This window comes from Protopterus annectens, chromosome 4.part1 (genome assembly GCF_019279795.1).
Source record: "Protopterus annectens isolate FY-2018-M chromosome 4.part1, PAN1.0, whole genome shotgun sequence".
NCBI lineage: Eukaryota > Metazoa > Chordata > Ceratodontiformes > Protopteridae > Protopterus > Protopterus annectens.
Genome location: NC_056734.1, coordinates 517,288,262 through 517,304,344, shown reverse-complemented (window position 1 = coordinate 517,304,344; position 16,083 = coordinate 517,288,262). Strand labels below are relative to the sequence as shown.

Sequence of the window (16,083 nt, the reverse complement as noted above, 5' to 3'; positions counted from 1 at the left end):
AAGCACCAGTGGCCAGCATTCGCAGCATATAAACACTTCTACACAAATAAGATGAAAATAATTATTTATTTAAGCATTAAATGCATCAAAATGCACTATAATCTAATCAAACCGGTTTCGGCTAACCAGCCTTCATCAGTGAAAAGCATTTGTCATGCCATATAATTCATGAATATTTATAGATAGTACCAACCAATAGAAACATGGTATAGTCCATTTCAAACAAGAAGTTGCAATAACATTCTAATCACTATATAACAATAATATAGTAGAGGCATTGTAAAGTATATCATAGTAAATCATTAAAGTATGTGATAGACTGATACAGATTCTTGCCAAAAGTACAGTTTATAATCATAGTAATATGTATATTAAATTACACATAGTCTTAGTATTATACAGACCCCTAATGAGAGGTTCCGTTTAAAAGACCCAAAAGGATCCTACAGTAACAGCATACACTTTAAAGTAACCACAAAATCACCAGAAACAATTAAATATGTAAATATGTGATATACTAATATAACATTTTTTATCAAAAATATAATATATCACAAAGATGTAAATATGTGATATACTAATATAAGGTTTTTGTCAAAAATATAATATATCACAAAAACATTTTTATTTAGATACAATAACACATGACTGGATATGATAAGCAGCCCTAAAGGATGGATCCTATTATGATCAACCAAAAAAATCCTACAATAGCAGAATACAAATCAAATATTCATAAGACCCACAAAGTTACCTGGCAAATATAATATATCACAAAAAAAAAAATTATATTTAGATACAATAGCATGTAGCTTGATATGGTAATCAGCCAAAAAGGTAGATTCTGTTATGATCAACCAAAAAGATTCAACAATAGCAGTATACAGATCAAATATTCATAATGGCCACATAGTTACCTAGCACATGTTATAAGCAATTGTATCTTATTCTTATGTATATCAACATGCATGTATAGGGGAAAATCAAAATCAATGTTTGAGATAAACACATGGATAAAAAAAACTATATGATCATAATTCAGTTCTTCAACATAATTAATATGTATATACCATATTAGTGATAATCAGGCTATACTCGTATGTGTTTATCATAGCAATAGCACATACATTGTATTAGAGTTGAGGCATATGTTATCCCAATTCCATTCCGCAAACAAGTTATAAGTGGTCATTAAGACCCTGGGGAAGTAATGCCCCAAGGTGAATGATCCAATATTTTTCTTTGTGGTTCAGAATACTATGCCAACCCTGTTGGTTGCTCCTGTCACCAGTAATTTTATCAATGATTGTGAACATGAATTTAGCATTGGTATGTTTCAAAGTGTGTCTGTAAAGGGCATTTGTTTCTTTTTTATTTCTAATATCACTTTTATGTTCACTCATTCTTACTCTAAGTGATCGTGATGTTTGCCCTACATAAAATGCTGAACATTGACAAGTGGCTAAATACACAACCCAGCTACTGCTGCAATTACCAAAGACTCTCAGATCATAAACTCTACTTGTATTGGCACTAGTGAATTGTTTGAGTTTACTTACTTGTTGACAAGTTCTGCAATGCCCACATGGAAAGGTACCCAAAAGTTGGTCTCCAGCTATTGTCATTTGTTTGTACATTGCGCCCCCACTTTCTTTATGCTTATAGTGGGAAAACAAGGCGCCCAACGTTTTACCCCGTCTGTATGAGAATTGACATTTAGGACCCAAAAGATTCCTTAATTCTTCATTCGCTAGGAGTATATTCCAATTTGAATCCAGAATGTTTCTGATAATATTATGATTCCGTCCGTATGTGGTAACAAACCTGAGTGTAGACTCAACCCCTGTAGTTTCTCGTTTTTATATTGTAGTAATATATTCCTGTCCTGATCTGCAGACCAGTTACTAGCTGCCAGTATATCTGATTTCCTATATCCTCTTTCCAAAAACCTGTTTTGGAGATCCAGTTTTGCCTCCTCAAAATCATGTTCAGATGAACTAATGCATTTAATCCGCATAAACTGAGATTTGGGTATGTTGCAGATGGTGTGGTGTGGGTGCATGCTTGTAGCATGGAGCAAGGTGTGGTATTGTGGATATTTCCTATATGTCTTGTTACTTAGGGGTATGATCATCATTCCTGTAAACCATAACATCTAAAAAAATCAATGATGTCCGAGTTGTATGTTACTGTAAACACTATACCCCATATATTACCATTCAAATATTCCACAAACTCCTGCAAGTATGTTGAATCTGCACGCCACACCATCCAGAAATCATCCAAGTATCTGCGCCGTATGTCAATTTCAACCATGTATAAATTGTGAAGTGGATTGTAAATCATGCATTCTTCAAAATATGCCATAAATAGGTCTGCATATATGGGGGCAAAGGATGCCCCCATAGCAGTACCTTGAAGTTGCCAATAGCACTCCCCTTGAAAATAAAAAAACATTCTTGTTGAGCACATGTTCCGCCATACATATAAGTAGTGTATTGAGTCCAGGTGGATATAAACCTGATTGTTCCAACCAATATTTTAGGGCCTGCAGGCCAGCCCAATGGGGTATACTGGTATATAAGGATTTAACATCCAAAGTGCACATAAGACAATGTGATTCCAATTGTATATCCTGTATGATTTGAAGAAATTGAGTTGTATCCTGCAGTCTGGCCCTAACCGTTGTAAGTAAAGGTTTCAAATGTTGTCAAAAACACTGAATAAGGGTTCCGTAAGGGAACCGATACCAGACACAGTAGGTCTCCCAGGGGGTTTAGAAATGAATTTGTGTATTTTTGGAAGCAGTTATAAAATCTGTTTCTGTGGATCTGTTACTGACAAGTGTTTAACCGTGTGTTTAGTGATGACCCTTCTTCTTCTGCCAAATTCAGGAACGTGTCTATCTCTTTTTTAAAATTCGGGGTTGGATCAATAGGCATGTGCATGTAACATCTGGTATTGGAAAGCTGTTCCTTGCCTTCGTTCAGATAGTTCCCCATATTCATAACCACAACCGCCCCTGCTTTGTCTGCTGACTATGTTACGATTATTCCTCAGTTCTTCCAGAGCCATATTTTCAGATGAAGAGATATTTTGACCCATTATATGAGATTCCATATGTGGGAAGTGTAGATCCCTGAGAACTGATTGTTGGAATATAGATACATGTTTGTTCATTGGCGGTTGGAATTCAGATTTACAAAATCTGAATTCGTTAGATCTTTGAGATCAAACACACCTACTTGCTGGCTTCCTTTTCCACCCTCCCAGTTAAGGTGAACCCTAGCTAAAGGTATTTGGAATGGGGTCTCTCCTAAAGCTCTGACTGGAGTAGACTGCCCAGACAAGTAATGCTTCTGTGTAACCATTGCAAGCTTCACAATGATTGTCAGGCTGTCTCTCTCTTAGCAATGGCCTCTTTTGCCATTCACTATGATAGGATATAACTTCTTGTGGTAGTTTGGTACCTTTGTTGTCTCCAGACAACCTATTATTGGCATTTTGCCTTTTCCACTTACTGGCTCCCTCACCTTTTGTTCCCCACCTTGCCTCCGTGGGCATCTATATGCCACATGGCCCCACTGGTTGCATTCAAAACATTTTAACCCTAGGTCCTGGACGTGTACCTTGACTAGTGGCTTCCCCTGCTACTGGCAGATTCTGTTGGGGCAGTCTGGGCTGCCCACCATGGGTTCCTTTACACCCATGAACAGCACTGGGTGTCCCTTTCCTGTGCAGTGATGCCCTGCTTGCTAGGTATAGGTCTCCCTTCTTCCCCAACTCATCTGAAGTAGCACATTGTCTATCAGCTAACCAGATCATGTCCTCAGGCAAAGTGCTAAGGGCCTGTTCCCTCACCAAAAGGTCTGCCAGCCCTTCAGAAGTGGTGACCTGATATCTACTAACCCACCTATGAAAATAAGTGCTCAGTTCAACAACATATTCACACATACTTTCGTCTGCCTTACGTCTATGGTCACAAAACTTTTTCCTATAAGTTTCAGGTGTTAGCTTAAAAAATTCTAACATACAATTCTTAACAGCAGTATAATCAAAATATTCGCAGCCACAAGGTTTAGACAGCGCAGTTACAGCTTTACCATGGAGTAAGGGGGTGAGGAACCATACCCAGAGCCTTTGGTCAACATCATCCTGTTTATATACCCTCTCAAACATATGAATGAAACTATCAAAATTATCCCCCTCTGTAAACTGTGGAAGACATTTACTGACCTTTTGTGCTTCTGGGGTCCGGTTACTCCCTTCCCCATTACCTCCATGACTCTGAAGCGTCAGCATCTCCTTTTCATGCTGCTTCTGCCTTTCCTTCTCCTCAGCTTCCAGGCGTAGCAGTTTCTCATTCTCCTCAGCCTGTAGACATCTCGGTCTCTCCGCTGCTTCTGTTTCCAAATGCCTGGCCTACAACTCGTCTCTTTAACTCCAGGTGGATTTTTAAGTCCTCTGTAGAAAGGTTGAACTGTCCGTTCTCTGTTGTACATCTCCACAGCCAGTCTGATCGTCCTCCTGATTGCTGTTTTCTGATGCAGCTGTGACCAAAGCTGCAATCATGTCTGCCTTAGGTTTCCATGCACCAGTCCCTTAGCCTGGCACATCTCAGCCAACTGGCTCCCTGACAGCTTGCCATACTCCTCTGCTGACATGCTTGTCTGCTCTCCCTGACTAACTAAGCCAAGAAAAGAAATAAAACAGTTGTGATCTGGACTCTGAATAGTCACTGTGTGGCTGATTTAGAGTACAAAAACACCTTCAGTGATCACTGTACATGAGCTACACAAATTCACTATCCACACCACTACAAGCCAATTGCCAACCAATTAATATGTGGTGTGGAAATCCCACCACTGCCAAACAATATGTGACGCCCATGCCCTGGCCCAATAATCAAAGAGCCTCAATCCTCACCATTAACACCAGTGAGGGGCGTCCACATTGGGAAGGATAAACACACACACAGTGAAGTACAATTTCCCTTAAGGGCACACAGTGATCAGTCGGTCTGGGGCTGATTTCTCCTATTCTCTCCAGATCCCCAATAAGACTCCCCATTGGCACCGCTATAGGGTCCAGGTTTCAGTCTAGTGGTTAAGCTAAAACCTCCAGCACCCTCTCTGTCCAACCAGTGCTTCATGTCCCTGCCCAAGTAGCTGACACACACACACACTTTAAGATATGAGTTGTATGCAAACACACAGACACTCCTGGGGAAGCTTGGCACAGGTTTTCCAGCTATGCCCCTTCCTGCCATTCTATAAGGTAGTACCAGCTGCCACCAACCAGTAATATCAGCTACTAAAAAGGCACTTACCAAAGGGTGTCCGATTATTATTATCCTAATAATAAGTGTGACTGAGCAGCAAGACTATTGGAGTGGCTTTGTACAGTATCACTGTATACATGCAATGTACTCGAGAGCTTAAATTATCTCTACAGAAAGCAGCCACAGTTGAAAGGTTTAAAAATATTTAATAATAAATAATAAAAACACAAGACAATACTTCTTACTACACAGTGCTAGTCGAGTTCAGACATCACAGGAAAATGCTTAAAATAATAATGTAGAAAAGTTCTGACAAAAATATAGAAAACAGGTAGACTAACCTTACTATTTTCTAGCTTTTCCTAAGAGCAATCACAGTTCTAAATAAACTTACATATAGAGCAAAAGCAGAGTACTGGTGAGTTGTTGTCAGCATTAGACAAAATTCAAAATGCTCCTTTCTTTCTGTCTTTAAATTGATAACACAGTACTGCTTCACATTACATCATTCTTGACACATCTCTGGTTTCCCAGGCTAACAGAAACTCAGAGTTTAACGTAGCTTGATCTTGCACCTGGTCAGGAAACCACAGCAATTAAAGACATTATATATGTATAACGTTGTTGCCTCACAGCAAGATGTTTTCCCGTTTGATTCTCGGCTGGAGTGCGGGGAGTACCTTCTGTGTGGAGTCTACATGTCTTCCCCGTGGTTGGGTGGGCTTTCGAAAGACATGCGTAAATGGACATGCCTTTGTTGAAGGTTGAATGTCGAGCTGGCACCTCGGTGTTTGTGAAAGTCTGCTGCCAATCATTAGCGGACCGGAGTTCCGCTGTGGCAACCCCTAACTGGGAAAAGCCGAAAGACAACCAACAACATGTATATAAAATCTAGCAATTAACTCTGGTCTCAAAACAATAGAAAGAATCTGCTGGTCCAGACATCACGAGTTTGAGATCAAACAGTCATACAAGGCTTGACTTATTAGCTTTCTTCCAGCAGAGTGCACTGTTACATTTTGACATTCAACATTTAACACAGTTTTCTTCCATTTGAGAACAAGCCTGTGGCTTATATTAATATTTACAAATGACAGAATTGTCTACAAAATTCTATCTAGCTAGGCTGGCAGCCTTCACACAGCCCTTTTTTGCTTCACCTCTGAACAGACAGTTGAAGTTCTGCTGCAGAACTGCAGCTTTAGAAGCCTGGAAAATAGATGCATGCTTCCACAAATGTGCAGGACATTTTGTTTACATGGTTTTCCTCCTTTACCCATTATCCCCTGGGTCCTTAATAAAAAAAAATCAAGGGAGAGAGTCCAAACACTATTGTGATAGGTTTCTTTTGTCCCTGACAGCCCTGTTCATCTTCTGTACAGCCTAATAAGAGAGAAGTGGAAGATGTCACTTCAGAGGCTGGAACTTGTTGCTCAAAACAAAGGGTCTCTATTACACTCTAGCCTGGATACATCTGACAACTTGGATGATTTCACCCTAATAGCATCTAGGCACATGTATTCTGATGATGGACATAACACTGAGAGAGGCTGGGAAGCCATACACAAGGAAGTCGTACCTAATGCCATAGCAGAGATTCTCCATCGGGTACCTAGTCGGAGACCAAGACTGAAATAATGCACATGTAGCAGTTGTCTTGCATTGTCTGTCTGACCTTTTTAAACCTGGCCAGTCTTGCTCTTCTTTAAAGATGCATCCTTCTGCTATCTCAGTCTTCTGTAAAACAGTTTTTAAATGGTTCTTGCCAGTGATCCTTTTCTTGGAAGATACTATTTTTGGTGTCTGTCACTTCATCTAGCAGGATTTTAAAATTACAATCTTTAATGTGCATTGAACCCTTCTTAGCTTTTCATTAAGACCTGGTGCCCCACCACACTAGTCACTCTTATATCCAGAGTTAACAGAGTTGTCCTTGAGTCAAGCCATTCATTTATCTTTTTTCCCTGGTTTTCAAAGCAAGGGAGCGGGGAACCCTTCTTTCCTTGAATGTGCATAGGCAGGTGAGATTTTACTTGGTTTGGACTAAGGAGTTTAGCAAAACAGTCCAGATAATTTGTGTGGCAAAGGTCAAGCAGGGAAAACCAGTCAACAGATACACAAACTGTTAAGCTGCTTGTACTTTGTATATGTCCTTCCATATCACTGTTGCAGAATTTTTTTACATAAGGGATCTCCTGCCAAGGATAGCCCAATGTCTGACCAGTATACCAAAGCCTTTGGGTCTTATAGGCTTTGTACATTAAACATATGCTCCCAGTGTAAGCCGTGGGGCATAAAGTTGACATACAGGTGCAAACACTTGGAATGACTTTGCTGCCAGTCCAAACACCATTATCAAATGCCTGCCTGAATGCCCTTCTGCTCCAGTTGCCATGCTGCTTTCAGATAAGTGCCTTGTTAGGGTTTCTTCAATTTTATTTCTGGTACTTGCATTCAGGTCATCCAGGAAGGGAAAATGTCAGTGTGGGAGGCAGATTCCCCATAAAGACCATCACAAGCAGTGTCTTTTTTTTTTTTTTTTTTTTTTTTTTTTTCCCTTTCTTGGGTTCTTCCCACGACCCTACGCAGTCCTCCATCTGTTGAGCGTTTATGCCTAAGACCCTACATAGTTCTTTATCCTCCCTATTCATATATCTTAAGAACCAGCTACTTAAGCTGTTGGCTGTGGGTACTATGGTGGAATTCTCCCATCCTGAAGTCCAGCCATCTGCCAGGAAGAAGAATGAAAAAATTAGGCCTGATCCAGTTGATGTGCAGCCTCCCCTGGACATGTCTCTAGAAGCTAGTGAAAGCCCTGAAGACCATTCGGTGCTTGTATGATTCCTCTCCTGTGAACCTGTCAGAGGCCAGCATGGATCCAAACTCTTGCACATCTTTGGAGGTTTTTCCAACATCTGAACCTGACGTTGAGGAGAAACCTCGACTGATTGTGTCCTAGGGATCAAGTGGCATTCCTCAGATTTTAGTGAGGGAGGATATACCTGCTACTATTATTGAATCTCACCAAGGGTCTGCACCTCCATGGGTTCTTGAGGCAGACATACCGCTCAAGAGAAAGCAGAAAACTAAACATATTTCCCCAGCTGGTAAAGATCCTCAGTGTGAATGGCAGGATTTTACTCTGGGTCTGTTTAATGTTTTAAACACACTGGACCCTCCGCAAGGGGTGTCGGTCCCTGCTCCTCCTGTTAAGAGGCCTAAGGAATTGGATTCCTTTGAGGATTTGGATTATGGGAAGGAATTCCTTGCTTACTCTCCTCAAATTCCTTCCTGTCTAGACTTGTTCAGAAGAAGAGGTTTCATTGAGTCCAAATTCCCCCTTAGAAGAGTTATCTTCTGGGGATACTATTGTTCATATGATGAAGTATTTTAAGTGGGACAGCTCCCAGGTCTGTGTGACATCCAAAAGAGGTATTATGATCTTCTACAAATGGAAACTCCCAAGCCATCTGCTGTCCCTCCTGTTTAGGCAGCCCTTTTGGATACCTTTACGGCTGCCTCTGTAGCTCCTGATTCACAAACTCGAGCCCCCAAGAAACCTGACTGGTTCAATAAGGTGCCTGAGGATTGCATTTTTTATTTATTATTTTTTTTATTAAATGTCCTTCTGCTGATCCTTACATGGTTTCAGTTTTCTTTAATAAACCTTCTAAACTGTTGCTGTCTACTAAGTTCCTTTCTTCAGATAAGGACAGTCGAGCCATGGAAAGCTTGGGTAAGAAAGTGTGTACTGCTACCAACCTGTCATTTGGGGCTATTAATTGCCAGACGTACATGACAAGGTATATTTTGGCTCTTTTTTTCCCCAGGTAACTAAGGTGATGTCTGACCTTCCTGACTCTGATAGGAAAGCCTCTGCTCTTTCCCTGCTTGTGTTCACTTCTCAGGGTACCCATCACTCTAAAATGCAGCAGTGGTGAAGCTGATGCATCTTCCAGGGCTGCTGCCTTTGGTTCTGTGATAAGATGGTATTCATGGCTACGCCTTCAGGCTTTACCTGATATTCAAATCAAGCTTTTGGATGCCTATCTAGATAACAAAAATCTTTTGGGGACAGCTGTTGCTGATCTCTTTAAGTCCCTTGAGGATAAGAGTATATCCTGGCAGGAACTCAAACATATTTTTGTTTCCCCAATCACCAAATTCCAAAGGAATTACCCTTCTAAGTCTGCCTTTGTTCATAGACTGACTTGCCTTTCTCCTAAAGGTAAGAAGGGTTCTAGGCACATTCCTTCTGCTAACTCTATTCAGACTTCATCTCAGAAGCATTTTTTTCAGGACAAGCATGTCTCCATTTGATGTTTGGTCTTCCCTTCTGCTCAGCCATGTCCCTTTTTTTTTCTTCACCTTTCAGTCTCTCTTTTTTTCAAATTGACATCAATCACCTCAGACTCTTGCGTGTGCTGCCTGTTATTCGTTAGGGGTATTTCATGGTTTGGAAATCCCTTCCCCCATTTTTGGTCTTTCTTCAACCTCCTCTGGGACAGCTTCCTCATTTCCTAGAGATTCTGCAATCCCTTTTGGATCAGGGCACCATTCAGATCATTCCACCCGCTCAGGTGGAAAAGGAGTTTTACTCCAGAATGTTTTTGGTTCCTCAGATGGAGAGTACTTGGAGGCCAATTCTGGATCTTTCCCTTCTCAAGGGTCCTCCTTTTCAGATGTTCTCTCAAGACCTTGTCCCCCCCCCCCCCCCGGCCTTTTTGGTTTCTTTAGACCTCAAGAATGCTTACCTTCTCATCCCCATTTACTCTATCCATGAAATTTTTACATTCTCTCTTCCTCACATTTTCAGTTCTCTGCTTTACCCTTTGGCCTTTCTACTGCCCCAATTGTATTCACCAAATGGGTCACTCCTGTCATTGCTTTTTGCAGGCTTCAGGGATGCAGTTTTTCCCTCTCTGGATTACTTGCTTATTCAAGCTCCTTCTCCCGGCAGTGTGTTACAGGATCTCCAAGTTACCTCTAGTCATTAACAGTCGGGGGATCACCTAATAAATCTCAAGAAATCAGTCCTGATGCCCTTCCAGAATAATTTTTTCCTCAGGTGCGCAGGCTTTAGACTGTTCCCATGCTGGCATGTCTTCCTTTACCCAAGGTTCTCTCTCTCTGAAAAACGTTTTCCAGTCACTTGTTCCTCTGTCCTGTCTCACAGCCAGGGGAATTTTCTCAGGATTCTGAGATTTAAGGCCTCCACTATTCCCATGCACCCACTCTCTCGATTCCACATGAGGAAATTTCATGGCACTTCAAATCAGTGTGGCTTCAACATTGTCCCCCACCCCTGGAGTTCCTTTTCTTTCTTGTCTCAAACGTGAGCTTCCTTGGTGGATTCATCAACACTCTCTTAATCTAGGGCTTCTCTTCCAGGCTCCAGTTCCTGCTCAGGAACTGTTCATGGATGATTGTAACTTTGGATTGTGGAGCTTTTTGTATCCTCCTAAAGGTTCAGGGTCTCTGGTGTGCTGATCAGTGGTTAGACCATGTCAGCATAAGAGATGAGAGCTCTGCTTCTGACTTTGCAAGCTTTTCATTCCCTCTTCCATTTTGGCCTTTTCAAAGTCTTCATAGACCGTACTATGAATGTGGTACATCAACAAGCAAGGAGGTGTAGAGGTCCTATCTATTTATTATTTTATTTACATTTGTTGACCGGGATAGTCCGACTGGATACATGTCCATTTTCAGCGGAGGCACGGGGAGAAAAGCTCCAACACAGAGAATATATAAAGAACAAAAACAAGTGTTACAGAAATATACAGGAGTGCAGTTTCCAGATTGCTGGAGTATGTACAAATATGTTGCATATAATTCTTGTAAAAGTATTTATAAGCAATCTAAATACAGTGCATCAGATACCATGGTGCAGTTTTTATTGCATACACAAAAATTAAAGTCAGAAGATATGTACTTATAGGATGTAGTTGTAGATAAAGTGGGTAAGGATAAATTATTATTAGGTGGGTGTAGAGCAATGGGCATAGCCATTGAGTTTTAAAATACTGGGTCAGTTTTTTTTTTTTGAATTGGCTAAGAGTGATTCATTTGTAGATTACTACTTCAGGTCTGGGATCTATTGTGTATCAAGAGACTCTTCAAGAAGTTTTGCATTCCTTCAGAACACAATCTAATGGCAGACCCCTTGAGCAGGTCCAGAATAGAGGCTCACAAATGGAAGCTTCATAGAAATGTGCTCCTGGACATAGTCCATCGGTGGGATATTCCTCAAGTAGACTTTTTTTTGCCTCCCCTGTGAACAGACTGTTCCACAGCTCCTCTGACTTGGAAAGTGAACACCCTCCCTTTTCCATGTAAGGGAATGTTTCTGTATGCCCCCCCCCTCCTTCCCAGAATCTTCCTGGTGACTCCCTTTTGAGCCAAACAGCATTGGTTCTTCCTTCCTTTTCACTTGGCCAGAGGCAATCACTACAAGTTGCCTCATCAGGTGGATCTTCTTACACAAGGCGAGGGATATCTTATCTGTCTTTACCTGTCCATTCTTCAAATTACACTATGGGTGCTAAGGTTTTGATTTAGGCATCTCTTAACCTGCTTTGAGTACTGGAGGAGGCCAGGAAACCCACTCCCAGAAAATCATCCATGTCCAAATGGAGAAGAGTTTCTGCACGGTGCCTTCCTGGCTTTCAGGATCCACTCTGTATGGTTGTTTCTCTGGTTTTCTCTGATTTTGTGTGATCTGCTCCATGCTGGGTTACCATATTCTTCAATTAAAGCTCACCTGTCAGCTACTTCTGCATGTCTGCCCTTAAATCCTCCTCTGGCCTCTTGATTTGAGGTCATACAATTTTTTAATGGTGTCCATGTCAGGCATCCCAGAAAGGCTATTCCACCTTCTTGGTACCTCAGTTTTCTACTTGAAAAATTAACTCCGACTTTGAGCCTGCTTTTTCAGCTTCCTTGCAACAGTGTACTTGGAAGACTGTTCTCTTGGTTCTTACTTCAGCCAAGAGAGTGTCTGACCTTCAGACTGTCATGGCTAGTCCGCTTTTTTAGTTTTTCTTAGAGACAGGGTGTCTCTTCGAATTAATCCTCCTTTTATGCCCAAGGTGATCAATGAGTTATCCCTTAAACAGTCTGTTCACCTTCCTTCCTTTTTTTCTTTCCCTATAGTCTGCTAACGAGAAGGTTCTTCACACCTTGGATGTGCTTAGACCGCTCAGATGTTATTTAACTAAAACAAAAGCTTTTTGCAAGCCTGAGCAGCTATGTGTTTCTTTTCATCCGAGGACTTTGGGTTTTGTTGTTTCTAAGCAAACCATCTCCTCCTGAATTTTTAAGACCATTTATTTTTTTTTTTGTTCTTTTCGTGGCAGTTGTCTTTCTTCATCAGTCAAAGCACATTCTACTAGGGCAGTTGCCTCCTCTGGTGCCTTTTTCAAGGGTTTGGACATTAATTCCATCCATGAGGCTGCTACCTGGTCCTCTGTTCATACTTTTAGGTTCATAGGTTCATACTAGGCTATCTGCCCTAGGGCATTTATAAGCCTAGCCAGAATGTGTTTGGCTTTCGCCACCCATTTTAAATTTATTTTGCTATGCCCTTTTTCGAGGTTAGTATACTGTGCCTCTGTCTAACAGTGACACAGAAGTGATACCCGGGGTAAACCTACGATCTCCCATCCACTCATCAAGATTCCTCTTGAAGAGAGTCAATGAGGGACTCTGCCTAACCTGGACTGGGATTTTATTCCAGAGTGAAGGGAGCCTCTGGGTTATGAATCTGTCCCTACAGCATGTCCTATTTATTTCAGTGCTGAGGCTCAAGTCTCTTGAGTGCGTAGCTCGATGGGATTTGGATTTTCTGAGGTGCAGCATGTCCATTAATTCCGGGTTGGACATGGCTTTATACATCAGTCACAGATCGCCTCTGAACAGGCGGTATGCCACTGAGTAGAGCTGGAGTTTCTTTAACCGGGCAGCATATGGCATCTGTTTGAGCCCTTTGATTCTCTTGGTGAGGTACTTCCAGTTGCTGCAGGTGTCTGGTAAGGTACATCCCAAAAGGGGCATTGTACTCAATTATGGGCTTTTCACTAAGTATTACAAACTGGATGTTATTTCCTGGGCTATGGCAGGTTTTGCCAGTGCTATTATGCATGGGTTTATAGAGGTCTTTTCTATGCTTTCCTCCTTCCAGGCTTCTTAAGCTCTTGTACTCTCCCTTGTGTAAAGAATACTGAAACAGTGATATGGAAGGACATAGTACAGTTGTGTAAAATCTTACCATAACAGTAGATGTCTTTCTTTTCACTGTTGCAGTATTCAGCCCCTCTCTCATTCTTTCCCCCCTCTTTTCATGCTCTTGCCTGGTGTTCTTTTCCCTTCCTTGCTAAAAGGTTCTTGTTTCTTTCTTCCTTCTGCCTTTTTTTAATTTCTGGATGTACATGTTCGTTTTTGTCCCAAGGGGTATTCAGTTCCTCCTGGGTCTTTTCACCTCTGAGTTTTTTGTATCCATACATTACCTTTATGCCTCATGCCTTACTTGGGGAACATGTGTGATGTATGATGCCCAAAAGGCTGTTGGTATATTGGCCAGATGTTGGGCTATCCATGGCAGGGCATCCCTCCTGTAATGATTACTGCAACAGTGAAAAGAAGGACATCTACTATAAGGTAAGATTGTACACAACTGTACTTTCTTGCTCTGCTTATGGTAAAATTATTCCTGGGCATGTCAAAGTCCATTCTGCTAAAGCAACTTTAACTTAAGCAACAGTCTGTTGGGGGGTCTGTACTAGAGTACTAGAACAACCACTTGATCCTTAGTCCCAGCCAGGGTTGCCAGACAGCCCTATTTGAGCAGGACTGTCCCGAGATCAGCAGCCCAATCCCAAGTCCCACACCTTCTGTTCAAATCCTGGTGAAACAGCCTCCACTTTGTGATTTTTGATTGGCACGTATACTGGCATATGGGCCAGTCATAGATCGCAAGGCGGAGCCACTTCTGTTCAATGAGAAACAACAGGCTGTTCTGCATTGAACAGAAGGGGCTCTCTGCTGCGTGATTTTTAATTGACCTGTATGCCGGTATACGAGTCAATCATAAATCGCAAAGCGGAGCTGTTTTACTTTAATGCGGAACAGCAAGCACTTCCGCATGAAAGACCAGACCTTTAGACCACTTTTTTTTTTTTTTTCTTCACTGAGTGTGAAGGACTTTTTTTATCCCTACCTAGCTATTTAGAAATCTGGCAACCCTGGTTCCAATGGGCTTGCCTGTAGGCTAGGCCAGCACTTGCTACTTCTGTCCTGTAAGGTTTACTATCCTGAATCTTTTTTTGTACTGTATACATACTTTAGTGTACTAGCATTTCAGACCATCAGTCTGAGTTCGTAATAAAGTTAATATTAGGAAATGTTATTCCTGAGTTTTATTTTGAACTGTGTGATGAGAAAAAAATTGTCTTTGCTATATAAAAACACCTCTTTCTTTACATTATTTCTCTTCACTTTGCTTCACTTACTCCTTTGTGTTTATTGTAGATCACATTCCTAAAGCTTTCTAATTTGAATTTTACTGATAAGAATACCGTACTTTTAATTATTTATGAAATAGATGGTAGCAGAATAAAACTATTTCCATTTTTTTAACCTTTTTAGATGAATGACAATTTGATAGAGAACTGGAGTGACCTCGATGAACTGAAAAATGCAAAGAAGTTGGAAACTGTTTATCTGGAGCATAATCCTCTACAGAAGGACCCTCAGTATAGAAGGAAAATTATGCTGGCACTTCCCAGTGTTCGACAGATTGATGCTACATTCAGTCGGTTTTAAGCAAAAAAAAAAACCAAAATGGACGCACTCCTGTGCAGGTGTGTGTGCATTCAGATTGAAAGACTGGCATAAAACGGGCACACTGAGCACATGCACGCTGTCTGCTTCTTGTACTCCCAACCAAAAGTGGAAGAAGATTTTATCCATCTTCAGACTTTTTAAGTATTCCAACAGTGCAAGAAGAACATGACATTAAAAACTAATTTACAAGGCTCATGTGTTTTTTTCCTTAACGAGACAAGAAATTAAACTACATATGTTGGTGTTGATTATTTTTCTCAATGCACTTTCAAGCTGTACATCTGGATTGAAGCATGGAGTCAGATTTTTTTCCTCCTGGCTACAAGCATGGTTGTTTTCTGTCACTTACTGCTCAGTTATGGTACGTTTTAATTACCTGCGTTTACAGATTGTCACGCTTCAGTTTGAACAATAAACTGTTGAACTTGGTCCCTTAAAATCAATTTGATTTTCTGTTGTGTAATTTAAATGAAAAACTTCACCCTGTACTAAAGTTAATTCCATCTCAGAGTTATTTTTAGTCCCTGTACACTGAGCTGACAATCACGCCTTGGGTGGCAGATATGATTGTGGCGCTGTTGTACATCTAGGCCTTTACTTTTGTAGACCTTACTCTAGCCCTGGTGGATGATCATAACAGGAGTGTTCTACACTGCCCCCCATGGTGTGTGTTGTGTTCCCACAGACTGTTTTGATTCAGCAAATGCATGTCCCTTTTTCTTGCCTCTTATTGCAACTGTGAATTTGCAAGCTTCTGTTTGCATGAGGGCAGTTTGCCGACCAGAATCACCACTTCCCTGCCACCAATCCTCCACTACCAGCTGTTCCACTGAACAAGCCACTAACTGATCTCTGGTCATCTAGGTCATACTCAGAGCTTTGACCCTGTATTCTGCAAAGACAGACCACTTAGATATGGTTTAGTGCCCAGAAGCCCTTTGTGTTACCTTTAGTGTGGTTTG

At 41.2% G+C, this 16,083-nt stretch overlaps 1 protein-coding gene across 3 annotated transcripts in view; it reads left to right on the top strand.

Moving 5' to 3' along the window:
• Positions 1-15,564, top strand: part of PPP1R7 (protein phosphatase 1 regulatory subunit 7) — a 917,460-nt gene extending 901,896 nt beyond the window's left edge. For all 3 annotated transcript variants that reach the window (XM_044070331.1, XM_044070333.1, XM_044070332.1), the window contains exon 10: positions 14,924-15,564. In XM_044070331.1, the coding sequence (XP_043926266.1) occupies positions 14,924-15,100 (177 nt within the window). In that variant the 3' untranslated portion in view covers positions 15,101-15,564. The remainder of the gene's footprint in view (positions 1-14,923) is intronic.
• Positions 15,565-16,083: the final 519 nt, after the last annotated feature.